The 13,552-nt window shown below is 56.4% G+C and overlaps 5 protein-coding genes across 5 annotated transcripts; 3 read left to right on the top strand and 2 right to left on the bottom strand.

Moving 5' to 3' along the window:
* Positions 1 to 2,357: 2,357 nt before the first annotated feature.
* Positions 2,358 to 3,655, top strand: PUNSTDRAFT_112096 (mitochondrial FAD carrier protein; the record flags this gene model as incomplete). Its single annotated transcript, XM_007381645.1, has 7 exons — positions 2,358 to 2,399; positions 2,450 to 2,685; positions 2,737 to 2,825; positions 2,890 to 2,988; positions 3,045 to 3,238; positions 3,298 to 3,465; positions 3,524 to 3,655. The coding sequence occupies 7 exons, from the start codon at positions 2,358 to 2,360 to the stop codon at positions 3,653 to 3,655; spliced, it is 960 nt and encodes a 319-aa protein (XP_007381707.1).
* A 156-nt stretch (positions 3,656 to 3,811) lies between these two features.
* PUNSTDRAFT_43188 (uncharacterized protein) lies at positions 3,812 to 7,341 on the bottom strand (the record flags this gene model as incomplete). The annotated part of the gene is made up of 13 exons (XM_007381644.1): positions 3,812 to 3,943; positions 4,005 to 4,264; positions 4,330 to 4,974; positions 5,032 to 5,219; positions 5,275 to 5,516; positions 5,584 to 5,817; positions 5,886 to 6,137; positions 6,198 to 6,350; positions 6,443 to 6,598; positions 6,693 to 6,852; positions 6,922 to 7,013; positions 7,068 to 7,165; positions 7,278 to 7,341. 13 exons carry the CDS (start codon positions 7,339 to 7,341, stop codon positions 3,812 to 3,814), a joined length of 2,676 nt encoding a protein of 891 aa, XP_007381706.1.
* Positions 7,342 to 8,098: 757 nt separating this feature from the next.
* On the top strand, positions 8,099 to 9,943 carry PUNSTDRAFT_64605 (uncharacterized protein; the record flags this gene model as incomplete). Its single annotated transcript, XM_007381643.1, has 2 exons — positions 8,099 to 9,029; positions 9,108 to 9,943. Coding segments are annotated over 2 exons (1,767 nt in total), but the record flags the coding sequence as incomplete, so codon positions are not given.
* An 889-nt stretch (positions 9,944 to 10,832) lies between these two features.
* Positions 10,833 to 11,354, bottom strand: PUNSTDRAFT_64372 (uncharacterized protein; the record flags this gene model as incomplete). Its single annotated transcript, XM_007381642.1, has 1 exon — positions 10,833 to 11,354. The coding sequence occupies one exon, from the start codon at positions 11,352 to 11,354 to the stop codon at positions 10,833 to 10,835; it is 522 nt and encodes a 173-aa protein (XP_007381704.1).
* Positions 11,355 to 12,358: 1,004 nt separating this feature from the next.
* On the top strand, positions 12,359 to 13,433 carry PUNSTDRAFT_112093 (NAD(P)-binding protein; the record flags this gene model as incomplete). Its single annotated transcript, XM_007381641.1, has 7 exons — positions 12,359 to 12,425; positions 12,477 to 12,680; positions 12,728 to 12,790; positions 12,852 to 13,093; positions 13,147 to 13,239; positions 13,298 to 13,324; positions 13,374 to 13,433. The coding sequence occupies 7 exons, from the start codon at positions 12,359 to 12,361 to the stop codon at positions 13,431 to 13,433; spliced, it is 756 nt and encodes a 251-aa protein (XP_007381703.1).
* Positions 13,434 to 13,552: the final 119 nt, after the last annotated feature.

Here is a 13,552-nt window from a genome sequence, read left to right as displayed (position 1 = left end):
ATTCCATAGTGGTACAGACATGCCGTGATCTCGGGATTAAGTCCCTCCCAGAACCGTTGGGACATGCGGAGATCGCTGATCTCGTTGCCCAAATCTTCCCGAAGTCCTTCGAGTACAGATGCGTAGATTTTGACAGCGGATTCTTGTTGCATCCACGTGTTGAAGCGTTTGCGGACAGCTCCGAGGAAACCGTCGTCAAAGCAATAGTTGAACAACTGAAGGAAAAAGTCGTCAATGCCCCAGTCTTCGGGGACTTTAATGACCTGTTTGTAAAATCTTTCAGCCGCACCGGAGAGGTAGCGCCGCAATTTCTGAACATGCCATTCCGAAGTGACCTGACCGTCGATGAGGAATTCACAACTTTCTTCCACGAAGCGCTGGAATGCGTCGAGATCCGATTTCCCAGTGTAAATCGTAGGTGGTTGAGGCTTAATGATGGCCCGCGGAAGCGATTGGCCAGCCGCGATGCACCTTTCGATCTCCGTCGTAGCTCGGTGCAAGTGGGCAAGGCGTCGCTTGATAGTCTGACCGAGCGAGCTTGATGCAGGAACGTAATACGACGGCTGAAGGCTGATGGGAACGCGGTTTGCGGTGCGTAGCGCGGGGGCGCTTATAGACTGATATCCGGAGCGAAGGAAGGAGCTTCTCGCGGTGTTACGATGCGGGCGATAGGTCGGCGCGCCGTCGGGCTCGAATACATCTTCATGAGGAGGCGACTCATACTTAGGCCTAGTTTGTTCGCGACCTATACTTTCCTTAGGTTCCGATTCGATGTAAGGTGAGCCCGGAGACGGTGTGCGAGAGACTTTGGCTAGAAGTTCGTAGTACTTCTGTTCGAGCTCATCTCTTTCCTTGACAAGGTTCTGTTTTTCGCGTACCGCTTCTTGTCGTGCCCGTTCGGATTGTTGTAGTGCATGGTCACGTTCAGCTAAGAATACGTCTCGAGATCGCGCCGCGTTGGCTATATCGATACCAAGGCTGTCAGGCGATTCAAGCTTAGGCGCGACCGAAGAGCGACGGCTATTCCAATAGTGCAGTTCTAATTCCTGCTTCGCCGGTTCGAGCTCGCTATTACCAGTATCGAGGAAGTATGCCGCTCCGACAGCATCATGACGATGCACGTTCGAGGGCCCCGCTTCCTGAATCGGAGACGCAGGACGGCCGGTGTGTCGCGCAACACCTTTTCCTTTATCCATCTTGGGGGCGGGAGTAGGAGTGGCGTGAACCGGGACCTTCCATGCGTTACCTTCATCAGGTACGTCTTCCATAGTTACCGAGCGATAGATTCGCTTCGCAACTGGCGTAGCAGGTTCGGGCAGGCGCGGCGCCCGTTTCGGCTCGGCTTTCGGCAATTCTCGCAGCTCACGACTGACCAAATCCTCGTCGCGAGGGTCGTCGTCGACTTCGGTGAGAACAGCGAACTGATTGTTATTACCGATAGCAGCTTTTACAGTAACCTTTGGAGATGGCGACCTCCTGGACACGCGGGTCCACGCGCTCGGATCGTCACCCGCAGCGCTTGAGCTTCCATCCTTGGAGGAAGCGAACGTCTGCCCATCCGAGATGGCAGACGTTAGGCCAGAACCGGCCGACCCTTCGCGGGACAGCGGAACGGCGGTCACAGTCGGCGCGGTCAGCCCGACACCAGGGGCATGCGCCTGGATAGCGCTCCAGCCCCCGGGTAGAACGACGTCGGTGGGAGCACCAGGCTCTGCCGAACGGTCGTGGGTACTCTCGGTCTCCATCCCACGGGAATCGACCCTAGGGATGGCGGGACCGCGTGTGTGCGCAGCGTTGCCAGCGGCCTCCACACGACGAGTGTCGCTGCGCAGGACGCGGCGAGTAACATCTTCCTGAGGCGCAACCATGGCAGTGCGCGTATAGGAGATGTAATGACGGACTCACAGGGATTCGGTGACGTCCTAAGATTAGGGTTTACTCGGGTGATCAGACCGAGTAGAGTCCTAGAATCAAAGGATGTCAGTTAGACAAAGGTTTGAGTGTAACTCACGTAGACGTGGGTCAAAAATATGTGACGCGAGCAAAGCTCTATTAGAGCAGAGGTGCGTTCACACGGTTGAGACTCTCAGTGCTCAGACGAAAGACCGTTGTAAGTCTGCGTTGAGCGGGGGAGAGAAAAAGTAGCGTACATGTCTCGTCGTACGCTACTTATATATCTACGGGATCCCGGATTACGAGTATATGTTATTCGACAGGCGGAGTGGTCCATGACGACCGGGGGAAGTATAACGAAGGATAGCAACGGCTCGGGAGGCGCGCGGACAGAGCCGCACCGTTACAAAGCAAGGGTCGAATAATTCGAGCTTTTCTGACTCTGACCTCCACCCGGCCGCTGCATGAGCCAACCACCGCGCAGCTTCTTCCCGACTTCAGACATCGTCAGTGACCACCCCGAATACTATTATGATTGTTGCCGACGACTCTGCAGGACCATGCCGTGGCAGGTCTCGGAGCGGGAGTCGTCGCGGTCCTGTGCATGCACCCGCTCGACCTGCTCAAGGTCAAGCTCCAGGTCGCGACAACCCCACCGAAGGGTGGCATAGGGCGTAACATATGGAGATCGCTCACGGATATCAAACATGAGGGCGGGTGGAAGGGTTTGTATCGAGGCGTTGTCCCGAATATTGCGGGCAATGCGAGCAGTTGGGGACTTTACTTCTTACTGTTCGTGTCCTCTTTTGCTTGTTCAGGTTATGGTGTTGACGGGCCGATTAGGTACAATTACTTGAAAAGACATGGGACGGGCAACGACCCCAACAACAAGCTCTCGGCGGGCAAATATCTCATGTATTCAGCGGAAGCGAGTTCGCAGGCATTCGTCTCTTCCCCTCAGGCCTCTCTAACCAACATATCTCTCTCCACCATCAGGTGCCGTAACTGCTATCGTGACCAACCCCATATGGGTGGTCAAAGTTCGCATGTTCACGACCCGACCGGACGATCCCCACTCGTATCGGGGACTATGGCGTAAGTCTCCTCGATGATGATTTTATGGCGATCGTGAGCTAAAATCACGGCATCAGATGGTCTATCGACGATAGCGCGTACTGACGGTGTGCGTGGGCTTTGGCGGGGCACCTCCCTTGCCCTCGTAGGCGTCAGCAACGGCGCGATCCAGTTCATGGCCTACGAAGAAATGAAGCGGTGGGGGTTCGAGCGCAAGAAGAGGCAGTTTGCGAAGGAAGGAAAGCCGTATACCGCGGCCGACGATAAACTTGTCTGTTGCTACCGGTATCCTTCACATACGTTCACGCTGACATTAATCATCGCGTCCAGTCGAACACATCCTACACCCTCATGTCCGGCGCGTCTAAACTGTTCGCGTTAAGTACTACGTACCCGTATCAGGTCATCCGATCGCGGATACAGAACAATGCCACCACTCACTTATACCCTACCATACCCGCGTGCATAAAACGGACCTTTGCCGAGGAAGGCTTCAAGGCGAGTAATCAGCTTGTAGAGCGATTCATTGCCAATCTGATATCCCTCCGTCTGCTAGGGCTTCTTCCGTGGTTTAGGCACGAACTTCGTCCGCGTCCTCCCCGGTACATGCGTTACATTCGTCGTATACGAAAACCTTGCGTGGCTATTCCGGACGTCGGCCGCCAAGGGCTGGAGCTTTGGACATTGACGAATTGTGGCAAAAGCTCTGGAACACCCCTAGATACGATCGCAATGTGCACAATACATCTACATAGACGCTATAGTACTTTAATGGCCATAAATTGCAATTCACTTCTCTCTAGTGATTTTCCGCCTCGTCGCGTAAGGATGTCCCCAGGCTTCGCTATGCTTCCATCCCGATAGCGATGTTCCATATCTTTTGCAGCAGCACGGCGTCCTCGGCCTTCGATCCCTCGATCTTGGCGAATCCTATCGTGCTGAGCGTCGTCGAGTAGTTGCGCAGGTACGCGGCGTACTGTCCAGACATTCACGTTCAGAAACGCGCACGAGACGAAACGGGGAGAAAGACCGCTCACCGTCCGGCAGAAGTGGCGATACCAACCCCAGGTCTCCCAAGCATCCCAGTCATCGTCATTCCAGCCGGCACGGTCGTTCCACGCGTCTTCAGTGATCACCTTGGAGGCGGACGAGGTGGAACGGTCAGAGGTGCTCGACAAAAGCGAGACGAATCCGTCCAGGGCGGCGGACAATGCCGCCTTCTGTTCGCGAATTAGGCTCGTGTGAGCTTTCAGTGCGGAGACCAAGGCTGGCGATTCGACCACCGGAGTAACATCTACTGTGCACGCCGCAGGACATAATCAGATCCGTCTGGAACTTCCACATGATCATCGCCACACGTACCAGGTTTCGCATCCGCATCCACCTCCATACCCACGCCCGCGTTCTCCCTGGCCCTCGTGTCATCCTCCTCTTTCCGCAGCTGCGTGACCTTCCTCTTCGCCACCAACACTCGCCCGTTCGCCTTGTCGATCGCCGCCTTCAGCAGGTCCCACTCGTACGCGCCCACGCACGGCCGGCCCTGTCTGTCCCGCCCGAGCTCGTCCTTGCCGACCGCCCCGCCACCGTGGTGGAACGTCCAGATCACGACGTCTGTCGGGTCCACGATCTGGTATTGCATCAGCTTGTCGAACACGATGCCGATCATCTGCCGCGAGCGTTTCCAGAATACGGCCGCGGCGGTGAGGATGTCCGCCTTGGTGTCCGCGTGGGAGGAGGACGCGCCCCCGCCGGGCTGGGCAAGGTGCCGGAGGATGGGCAGGTAGCGCTCAATCGCGTTGAGAAAGTGCGAGAAGGAGCGGGAGCCGATGTGCAGGAGCGACTGCACGGCGACGGAGCGGATGACAGAATCGACATTCACGTCCTCGGTGTCGGCGCGGTCCGCGAGCTGATTGCGCAGCTGGTTGAGGTGGCTGATGACCTCTTCGGCTTTGGAGCGACCGCGGAGAAGGTTGAGCACAGATTGAGCGGCATCGTAATGCGGGCGACCTGCCATATACAGTGACATAAGACGGATGTCTTACGCTAAGCGGAAGAAAGACGCACTAGGATCGTCGTACTCGAAGTCAGGGCCTGGTGCCTGGTCGGCCATTGTCCCATTCTCCGGATCTTGGAACGGAGGGGGAAGACTCTTCATGATACGGTCGTAATACGCCAGCCGGATTTCGAACTCCAGCGCGCGGCGGTGGAACAATCTCTTCGGGTGTTCGAGCGTCAGCTGGAGATCCGGAATCCTGTCGCACGTTCTTCAGCTTTCGCCAGCCTATTTCACGATAAAGGGAAACTTACCACTCCTTCCACACCCATTGAAATCCGAAGTTACTCATGTGCACGCTGAACCACTCTGCGAACCGTCTTCCGATCTCCACGTCCAGCCCCTCGGCGAGCGCCGCATATAGTCGCCGAATAGACTTTCCGACAGCAGGGCCCACAGTTTGCGGGGACAACTTGGCAAGCTCGACGATGAGAGCAATATAGTACAACGACTTGAAGGACGGTTCGGGAAGAACGAATGCCGAACCGAGGATCGTCTGTGCGAAAGATCGTATATTGAGCGTCTACTGGTGGCATATTAGGTGAAACAACGCCGATGCTGACCTCGATGATGGTGCTCTCTAGCTGCCATTCCTTCCCTGAGGGCTTCACCTCGCCCCCGTTGGTTTCTGGTGCGGGGGCGCCTGCCCTCGGCTTGAATGTCCCGACATGGACCCATTTTGGGTATTCAAGGAGAATACGAGCACACTCCTTGCGGTTGACCTCGAAGATATCGATTATGTCCCGTAAATCGGCGCGGATGGCGTAACCTGCAGGAGTAGTTGCGTCCGGCGTGACCTACAATTTAAATGTCAGCGCCAAATCTCGTCGAGATGAACACGAATGAAGGATTAATATGCACAAACCTCGTTCTCAAACAACCGGACGTAGTACTCCGGCCACTCTTCCTTCTTGACGGGCGCATCCTCCCCTTCTTCTGTCGCCATGCCATCGAGTTCGATGACTTCCGGAGGCACAAGCACTGAGGGGAGTTGAAACAAATCGGCGGTGAAAGGTGGGAGGGTGAGGTAGGGTTGGAGGAAGACGGCTGAGGTTTCGGCGAAGGGCGGGTCAGAAGCGGAGAGGGCAGAAAGTGCAGCCAGGGCTGCGTCGAGAAGCTGAGGGAGTCAGAGTCGTGTTAGTAGAAGGTATCTTGATAACAGATCCAATATGCTCACCTCAGCCGCGTTCTCAGAATCGGAGTCGGTATGAAGACGGACGAGGGGCTGCACAAGCCTTTTCGAGGCGGGCACTGAGTCGACGTAGGTCTGAATAGCTGATATGATTTCGTTCACATTGGTCGAAGAGTCTTCTACGAGGGCTGGGCCAGCCTATAGAGAAGCCCAAAAGAAAGAGAGGTTAGCGAGTGGCCCGAATGGGAGGGCAAGCGCGAGTAGGGATGATTGAACGCGAAGCGACATACCCTCATGAGCCCTTCCGCTGCGCACAAAGCAGCTTTTTTACCGCGTCCCTGGGAGACACCAAACTCATCCAGGACAGCAACGAAAGATTGCAATAGAGCAAACATGGACGAGGGTGATATGACAGACGCAAGAGTGAGATGGGCGAAGAAGTGAACCTAGTTGAGCAAGCATGAGCGTCTATCCATGTTTCGATATATATGGGGAGAGGTAAAAGGAGGGAAGCGAAGTGCAGTGGCAGAGTTAACTCACGCATAATCTGGTCTCTCGCCATGCAAGCTTGTCCAAGAATGCTTGGAAGCCCTTCCAGAAGTCATCCAGTACTTGCTTTCCGAGGGAAGGATTCGGCTCATCGTAAAGCATGCGGAGAAGGGCAGCATAATGGGGGATTTTGAACGGTTGCTCCGTTACACTGAACAAAAACGAGGTAAACTGCGCGTCAACTCAGGTCTTTAGGCCAAACAGTAGATGGTAGACGAACCCTATCCGGAAACCCTCGGCAACAGCAGGTATGTTGGATTCGCCTTCTTCGCGAATTTGCTGCGCGACGCGGGCGAGCTCTTGGTCTGCATCCTATTTTACAAGCTGAGCAGTGCATATCATTGGTGATGGGATGCAAGCACGCACAACTTCTCCGAGTTTTATGATGGTCGAACGCAGCCTCTGTTCAGGTGTCTCCCAAACGGCCCCTCCGCCGCGTTTGTCGTAGTCAAACTCGTCACCACCTGTACGTGAACGTCAATTCAATAAGCAATCCCCCAAACCAAACTCGTGCGCGAATGGAAGGGCTCGAGCAACCAGTATGCCCGCGCTGGTGCCCCGCTGCATGAAACATACCTTTGTGTCGTCGCCGCCCTCCGCCACCTCCGTGCGGGCCGTTCCAGGGGCGCTCGTAACTCATTTCAGACCAGATAAACGGATGAAATATGAAGTATAATGAGTGATAATTGAAGCCGACCAGTCGACGCAAAGCTGGTGGTGACCGTACGCGACGAAGTCCCGAAGCGCGCGAGGTGCCGTGCTCGTTGACCTGCTTCTACGACGACCACGCGAAAACTCGCGAGGCTCGCCGAGTGGTCCTCTCGTTCCTCTCCTCTCGGGTTCTTTGGATTGCACACTCCTGAAGCGGGTTTCGTACATGTAGACACGGTCTGGTAAGCCATCCGAACCGTAAACCTGGCCGATGCAACGCCGAACTAGCATATGGCAGGTATGCTGGACACATGCGATGTTTTTGGTCTTCCACGGCCAATATCCTCGCGAGAGCAGTGATCAGCAATCATTTGAAGCGGACGTACACGACGAGATACATTCGAAGCGTGCCCTCAGACTGCGGACCGCCATGGATTTTTCCTTCCCGCAGAAGGTACAGCGCCAAAGCTCATGCTGCACCTACTCCTTCCGAACCTCGGCCGACCTACAATACCGTTGCCCTTCCCTCGCTCGAAAATCACGTTCCTGATCCCGATACCCTTGGCCTTGTTCCGGAGCCCCCGACCTTGGAAGGGGCCCCAAGCGTCTCTTCTCCATCTCTCACAAAGGCCCAGGTTTCCCTTGCAGCTGCCCAAAGCATACGTCTTTGCTTGATCAACGGGCAGACCCGAGACGCATTCTACGTCGTCAACTCCTTAATCGAGTCCAAGTATCACGGCGTGCCTATGGCAAAGCGGCCAGCGTCGTCCCGTCGTCGACGACAACATTTGAATCCGATTGATTTTGGGAGAGCGGTGCCGTCGCGACTGGCTGCCCATGCCCTCGTGCATGGGCTGATACGGCAGGGTTTAACGGCGAAGGCTGCCAAAGAGGTACGCACCTTGATGGAGGACGGGATGAAGATACGAACCAAGACGCTGGAGGCATGCCTTTTGAGCCTCAACCCATCAAACCCGCCCATGCAGACGCACACACAGTTACCTCTGATCCTGAAGAAGAAACCCGTGCTCCCACTTCCCAAACGAGTCTCTCAAGACCAGGCTGTGGGTCCGGAGGTCCTTCACCTCCGTGGTAGCCTTGTGACCGATCCCTACACCCGTTTTGCAGTCCGACTTGTTCTCGAAGCTCGCCGTCAAGGCTACAAACGTACCAAGCGTTCGTATAACATCGCTGCCCTCCTTGCCCTAGTCCAGGGTGAACTTCTGGTCGCTAGTCTCATCTATGCTACGTCCGTGAAGGATCACAACGCGAACGACACGCCCGCAGCCACCGAAAGCGAGGCGGTTTCTGCCCCACATGTGACGCACACCTTGCGTTGGCGCAAGGAGCGCGAACGCCTCGCCTCCAGGCCAGTTATGCAAGCCCTCACGTCAACGATCCTATCAACGCTCACTCAACCTCGTACTCCTGAGGGCGACAATTACCCGTCATACGACGCGGCGTTTCAGGCTTTGGCGAACCTTGCTTCTCTTATGGACGATCATCTTGTACCATCGCAAGACTTGGCAACTCTCATTAGCGCGTTATCGTCGGCACCCTACGACAAGTCAGCCAAAGTATGGATCAGGAAGCGAAACGGACCAGACTGCCAGGTTTACGCCGGTCGGTACTTCGAGCGGGTGCTCGATCGGTTCATGGAGTCTCTCCTCGCCGGAGGTGGTCCTCCGAACCAAAGTCCAGGAGTTCAGTCAGCGGACGATGGCGCAGGTAGCGGAAACAGCGGACCAGGCAAAGGCGTTCGACCCATTGGTCCGATCAGCCTACGTGCTTACAACGCTCTCATACACTTCGCCCTCCGTCAGCGCTTCTCGCCGTACCTGGCGTCCGCCTTACTTGAACACATGTCCGCGTGCCGTTCGCCACCGATCGAGCCTGATATCACCACGTTCAACACGATCATCCGCGCGTCCACTCTGGCCAGGAAGACCGACACCGCCGATTCTGTCCTCCGGCTTCTGGTCCAAGCTAGGAACGGCGGTGTTCTCCAACGACTTCCGGAGCAAACCGAACCTAAATCCGCTCCTCCCGTGGGGGCAGACACATCGGTTTTCTCGCAAGCCGTGCGGCGCTACCACAACGACGACATGGACATCAGCAGGCTTGCCACGTTCTCTCAATCGCCTGCAGCAGAGAAGAATCTCCACGTGGACGCCTACACGCTCTCAATCTACATCTCCCACTTGGTGGCCACCGGCCGTGCCGAGGTCATCGGGGACGTGTTGTTCGAAATCCTCCCAGAGATCAGCCTCGTCAACCACCCCGCTTGGGGCAAAGCGACGACGTATGAAGAAAGGCGACACCTGCGCCGACTGAATCGTCGCGATGCCATTCGGCGCGCCGCGCAGCTCGGCCCGTGGTTCTTCACGGCGGTACTCAACGCCCTGCGCAAAGCGGGCAGAGTGGGCCTCACCGAGCGCGTCTGGCGGCTTGCCAAGGACGCGGAGCGGTTTAGCTGGGTCGAGGGCACACGAACGCAACGGGGCGAAGGAGGGAGCGAGGGTCAGATCAAGCCGTGGTGCCTGCCCGTACACGCTTATACCGTGATGATGCAGTCGTACGTGGACGCCGCGCTTCGGGGCTTGGCGATCCGCGCGGCTAGAAAAGATCGGGTCGATCAGTGGATGCGTGGCATCGAAGAGGACATCGCGGGGATGACCGATTCCGAGATACGCCAGGGGACCGGGCCCGGGTACGCGAACTGGATCAGCGCGAGCGCGCGACTGCTCCGGAGGCGACAGGGGGCGGCCGAGGAGCGATTGCGTACCGCGCGGCGCATGGGGCTCATGCTCTATAATCATATGCAACGCGCAGGCGAATCCATCCTGCGGTCGCTACGCGAGGTCAGCGTCGCTGAGTCGGCCGGTCTGTCGACGCACATGCCGTATGCCCAAGTTCCCATTCCGGACGCGAGGTACTTCAACGCGGCGCTGGACTTGTTCACGCGGCGACCCGGGATGTACCAGAGGCGGGCCCGGACTGATCGGTTGCATTGGAGAAAGAAACTGCGATGGGTCAAGAGGTTGTATGCTCGGTACGGTAAAACCCCGAGGGGCCTCGAGTACACGCCCCAGCTTGAGCTCATCGCCAAGGACATGGCGAGGTGGGGATATACCATTCCGCCGGCCCTGAGGACGGTGTTTGCGGGACGGTGGAATGCGGGCACTTGGGGATCAAGTAGCAGCGGACGGGAGGCGAGGGAGCTCGGAAGGACTAAGGGGAGGCCAAAGGTGTATCCACCAGTCAGGCCGCATAAGCTGGCCTTCAGGCCCCACCGGATCAAGACGTGGAAAGCGAGGGGGTTGCCTCTGGGGCGATTCAGACCGAGGGGCCAGAAAGAACGGACATACGACGCGATGCAAAATTAGATCAAGCATATTCATACTAATTCGCCATCATGTATCATTATATCATTTGCTTTCCGATCCGGCGTTTCGCAATCCGTGCAAAGCCGTGGAGAGGTCAAGACCCTCTGTTATTGGGTTGTAGATAGACAACGGTCATGGTCTTCTGCACGTCCCTGGCTTTCCACTCCACCGCGACATCCTCCACCTTCTGCAGTGCTGCATTAATGGTCGCTTCCTGTTCCGCCGGGTCCGGCATCGACTGACGTTTCTTCCTCGCGTACACCAGTTCGACCCTGTTACCCCTCTCCAACTCTTGTCGCGCCTTCTTCATCTTGTGCTCGACGTCGCCGGGCGCGACGCCCCACGTCATCTGCAGCTCCTTCGTCTCCATCTGCTTCCCCTTCGCCTCCTTCGCCTTCAGTTTTGCAGCCTTCTTCTTCTTATACTCCTCCTGCTTCGAGAGCACCTTGACTATGGGCGGGTTCTCGCTGACGAGCTCGACGAAGAACTTCTCCTTGTCTATGCGGGCAAGAATGTCGGACAGACGCTCGGGGTCGCGGAGTTTCCCGGTCTCGGGGTCGACCAGCTGCACTATCGGTTTGTTGATCTTGGAATTGCGGGGCAACCCATAACTCATACCAGCCGGGGAGGAAGTGCTGACGGCACGAGCGCAGGAGGGCCGTATTCGAGGTGCTCGCAAGGCTAGTGCCGCGGCACGGAAACGAACGAACGTCGCCATCCTCGGATCTCTTGTTGCAAAAGGGGTTATGGGCTTATTGACCGAGACCCAGCGTCCCTATGCATAAGAACGCGTATTAGCTGCGGTCCGGGCAACCTTGTCAGAGAGCGTTTGAGTAACACACCCTTGTGATGATATCAAAGTAAAGAGAGTAATTAGCTCCTTGTTGTGACCCTGCACTGCAATACTAGCTCGCTGAGCAATGAAATCGGGCGATCTAGGACAGCCTACATACCACGTCGTCCGGGTCGAAGGATGTAGACTGAAATCCACCACACGCCATGGCGCGCAGGGGGCGATCAATGACGCACGTGAGCAGCCTGCGACGGCGACGAGGACTGGCCGTCCCCCTTCCAAGTTGTGTTCGACTGATTCATTTCGCTCTGCAGAACACCTCGCTCTCTTGATGGAATGAAACACCGTGGCGGGCGATTTGGGATGCTACCCTATAGTGAACTATCATCCGATGACGAATGGGATCATGGAAACCCGGTTTACTAATCACAACTCACGAACGCTTTGGTGCAAGTTCGGAGCGCTCGGAGCCTCCTGAGCGTACTTCCTGCAATGGGTGCACGGATGACTTACTGTGGGTACATGCACCTGCGCAATCCTTGCTACACTCACGGTGTTAAGCGTTCAAGCTAATTTTACGTACTTTACAGTCGACACCCACTTGTGCCCTGTACCCACATATTCGATGACGTGTTGCCATACTTAGATCTGCGCGCGAAGCCCACAAAGCGGGAGATAGACCCACATCCCCGGAAATCCAATCCATATCATACCAGCTACTTACCAATGTCTTCAATTGAGAAGTTTCCCCTGACGAGGTGAGTCGATCGACGCAGTGGTATAAAGTGGATCTCGACGATGCTCGTTCCTCCAAGTGCGAGGACCAGATGCTCCAATCGCAAGACAAACCCCGAGGAAAGCGCGTTGTCATCATCGGCGGCACTAGCGGTATAGGTGCGTCGGATATTCCGTCTGCATGAGCCTCTGACCACAACTATCACGCAGGCTTCGGGGTGGCCAAGCTCGCCCTCTATAGCGGTGCTTCTGTGATAGTCTCGTCTTCGAATCAGACCAAAGTAGACGCGGCGGTCAAGCGACTTGTTGACCTCGGGACAGGCCAGCATGTGGAAGGCCGGGTTTGTAACATCAAGGGCGGCGAAAGCGCCGTCAAGGTATTCTTCGAAGGCTTGCCCGAGTTCGACCATCTAGGTACGCAGCCTTCGATGCGGTTGCTTTCGTACTCATTCTTTCGATAGTCTACACGGCGGGAGATGCCCTCCAGCTCGGCTACCCAGATATCGATTTGAGCAACCTCAACGGTCAGCTTCGCGTTGTTGCACGTGAATCCGACACGCTGTTGACGCTCCTTTTATGCCTTAGACGCGTTCGCGGTGCGCGCCATGGGCCCCATCTACGTCGGGAAGTACGCACCTGGCCGGATGCCGCAGAACGCCAATTCGTCTATCACGTTCACGACCGGTGTTGCCTCTCGCAAACCCTGGAAGGGATCTGCGCTCGTCGTCGCCGCCATCGGCGCGACCGAAGCATTCACCAAGGGACTGGCCGTCCAGATTGCGCCCATCAGGGTGAACATCGTCAGCCCCGGCCTGGTCACGACAGAGGTGAGAACGGGAGTCGATGTGGTTCAGCAAGAAGCTCATACGTCGATGCGCAGCTGCTAGACCGATGGCCGGAAGAGCAGGCGAAAGCCATGGTCGATCAATCGCTGAAGACTCTCCCCGTGCAGCACGTTGCTGACGCCGATGAGGTTTGGCCGCGTCATTACTGTCGACAACGCGTTTCTGACAGTACATGGCATGAAACAGGCAGCAGAGGCGTACCTGTACCTTATGGCGAGTCTCTGTGCGATGCGAATAGTCCTGAGCTAATATACTATAACAGAGATGCTCATATGTCACTGGCGAACGGCTGAACGTCGATGGCGGAGCTGTCCTTGCCTGATCGACGATTTTGAGATTGGGCGCGGCCAGGGGATGATTGAGTGTATCCGTACATATTCGTGTTCGTATGAGTGGAAATCAAGCATTCCGGCTTTGCGCCGCAGCGCAAGTCGATCAAGT

The sequence above is a fragment of the Punctularia strigosozonata genome (genome assembly GCF_000264995.1).
Source record: "Punctularia strigosozonata HHB-11173 SS5 unplaced genomic scaffold PUNSTscaffold_4, whole genome shotgun sequence".
Taxonomy (NCBI): Eukaryota; Fungi; Basidiomycota; class Agaricomycetes; order Corticiales; family Punctulariaceae; genus Punctularia; species Punctularia strigosozonata.
The sequence above is the reverse complement of the archived record's forward strand: the minus strand, read 5'-3'. Positions and strand labels throughout refer to the sequence as shown.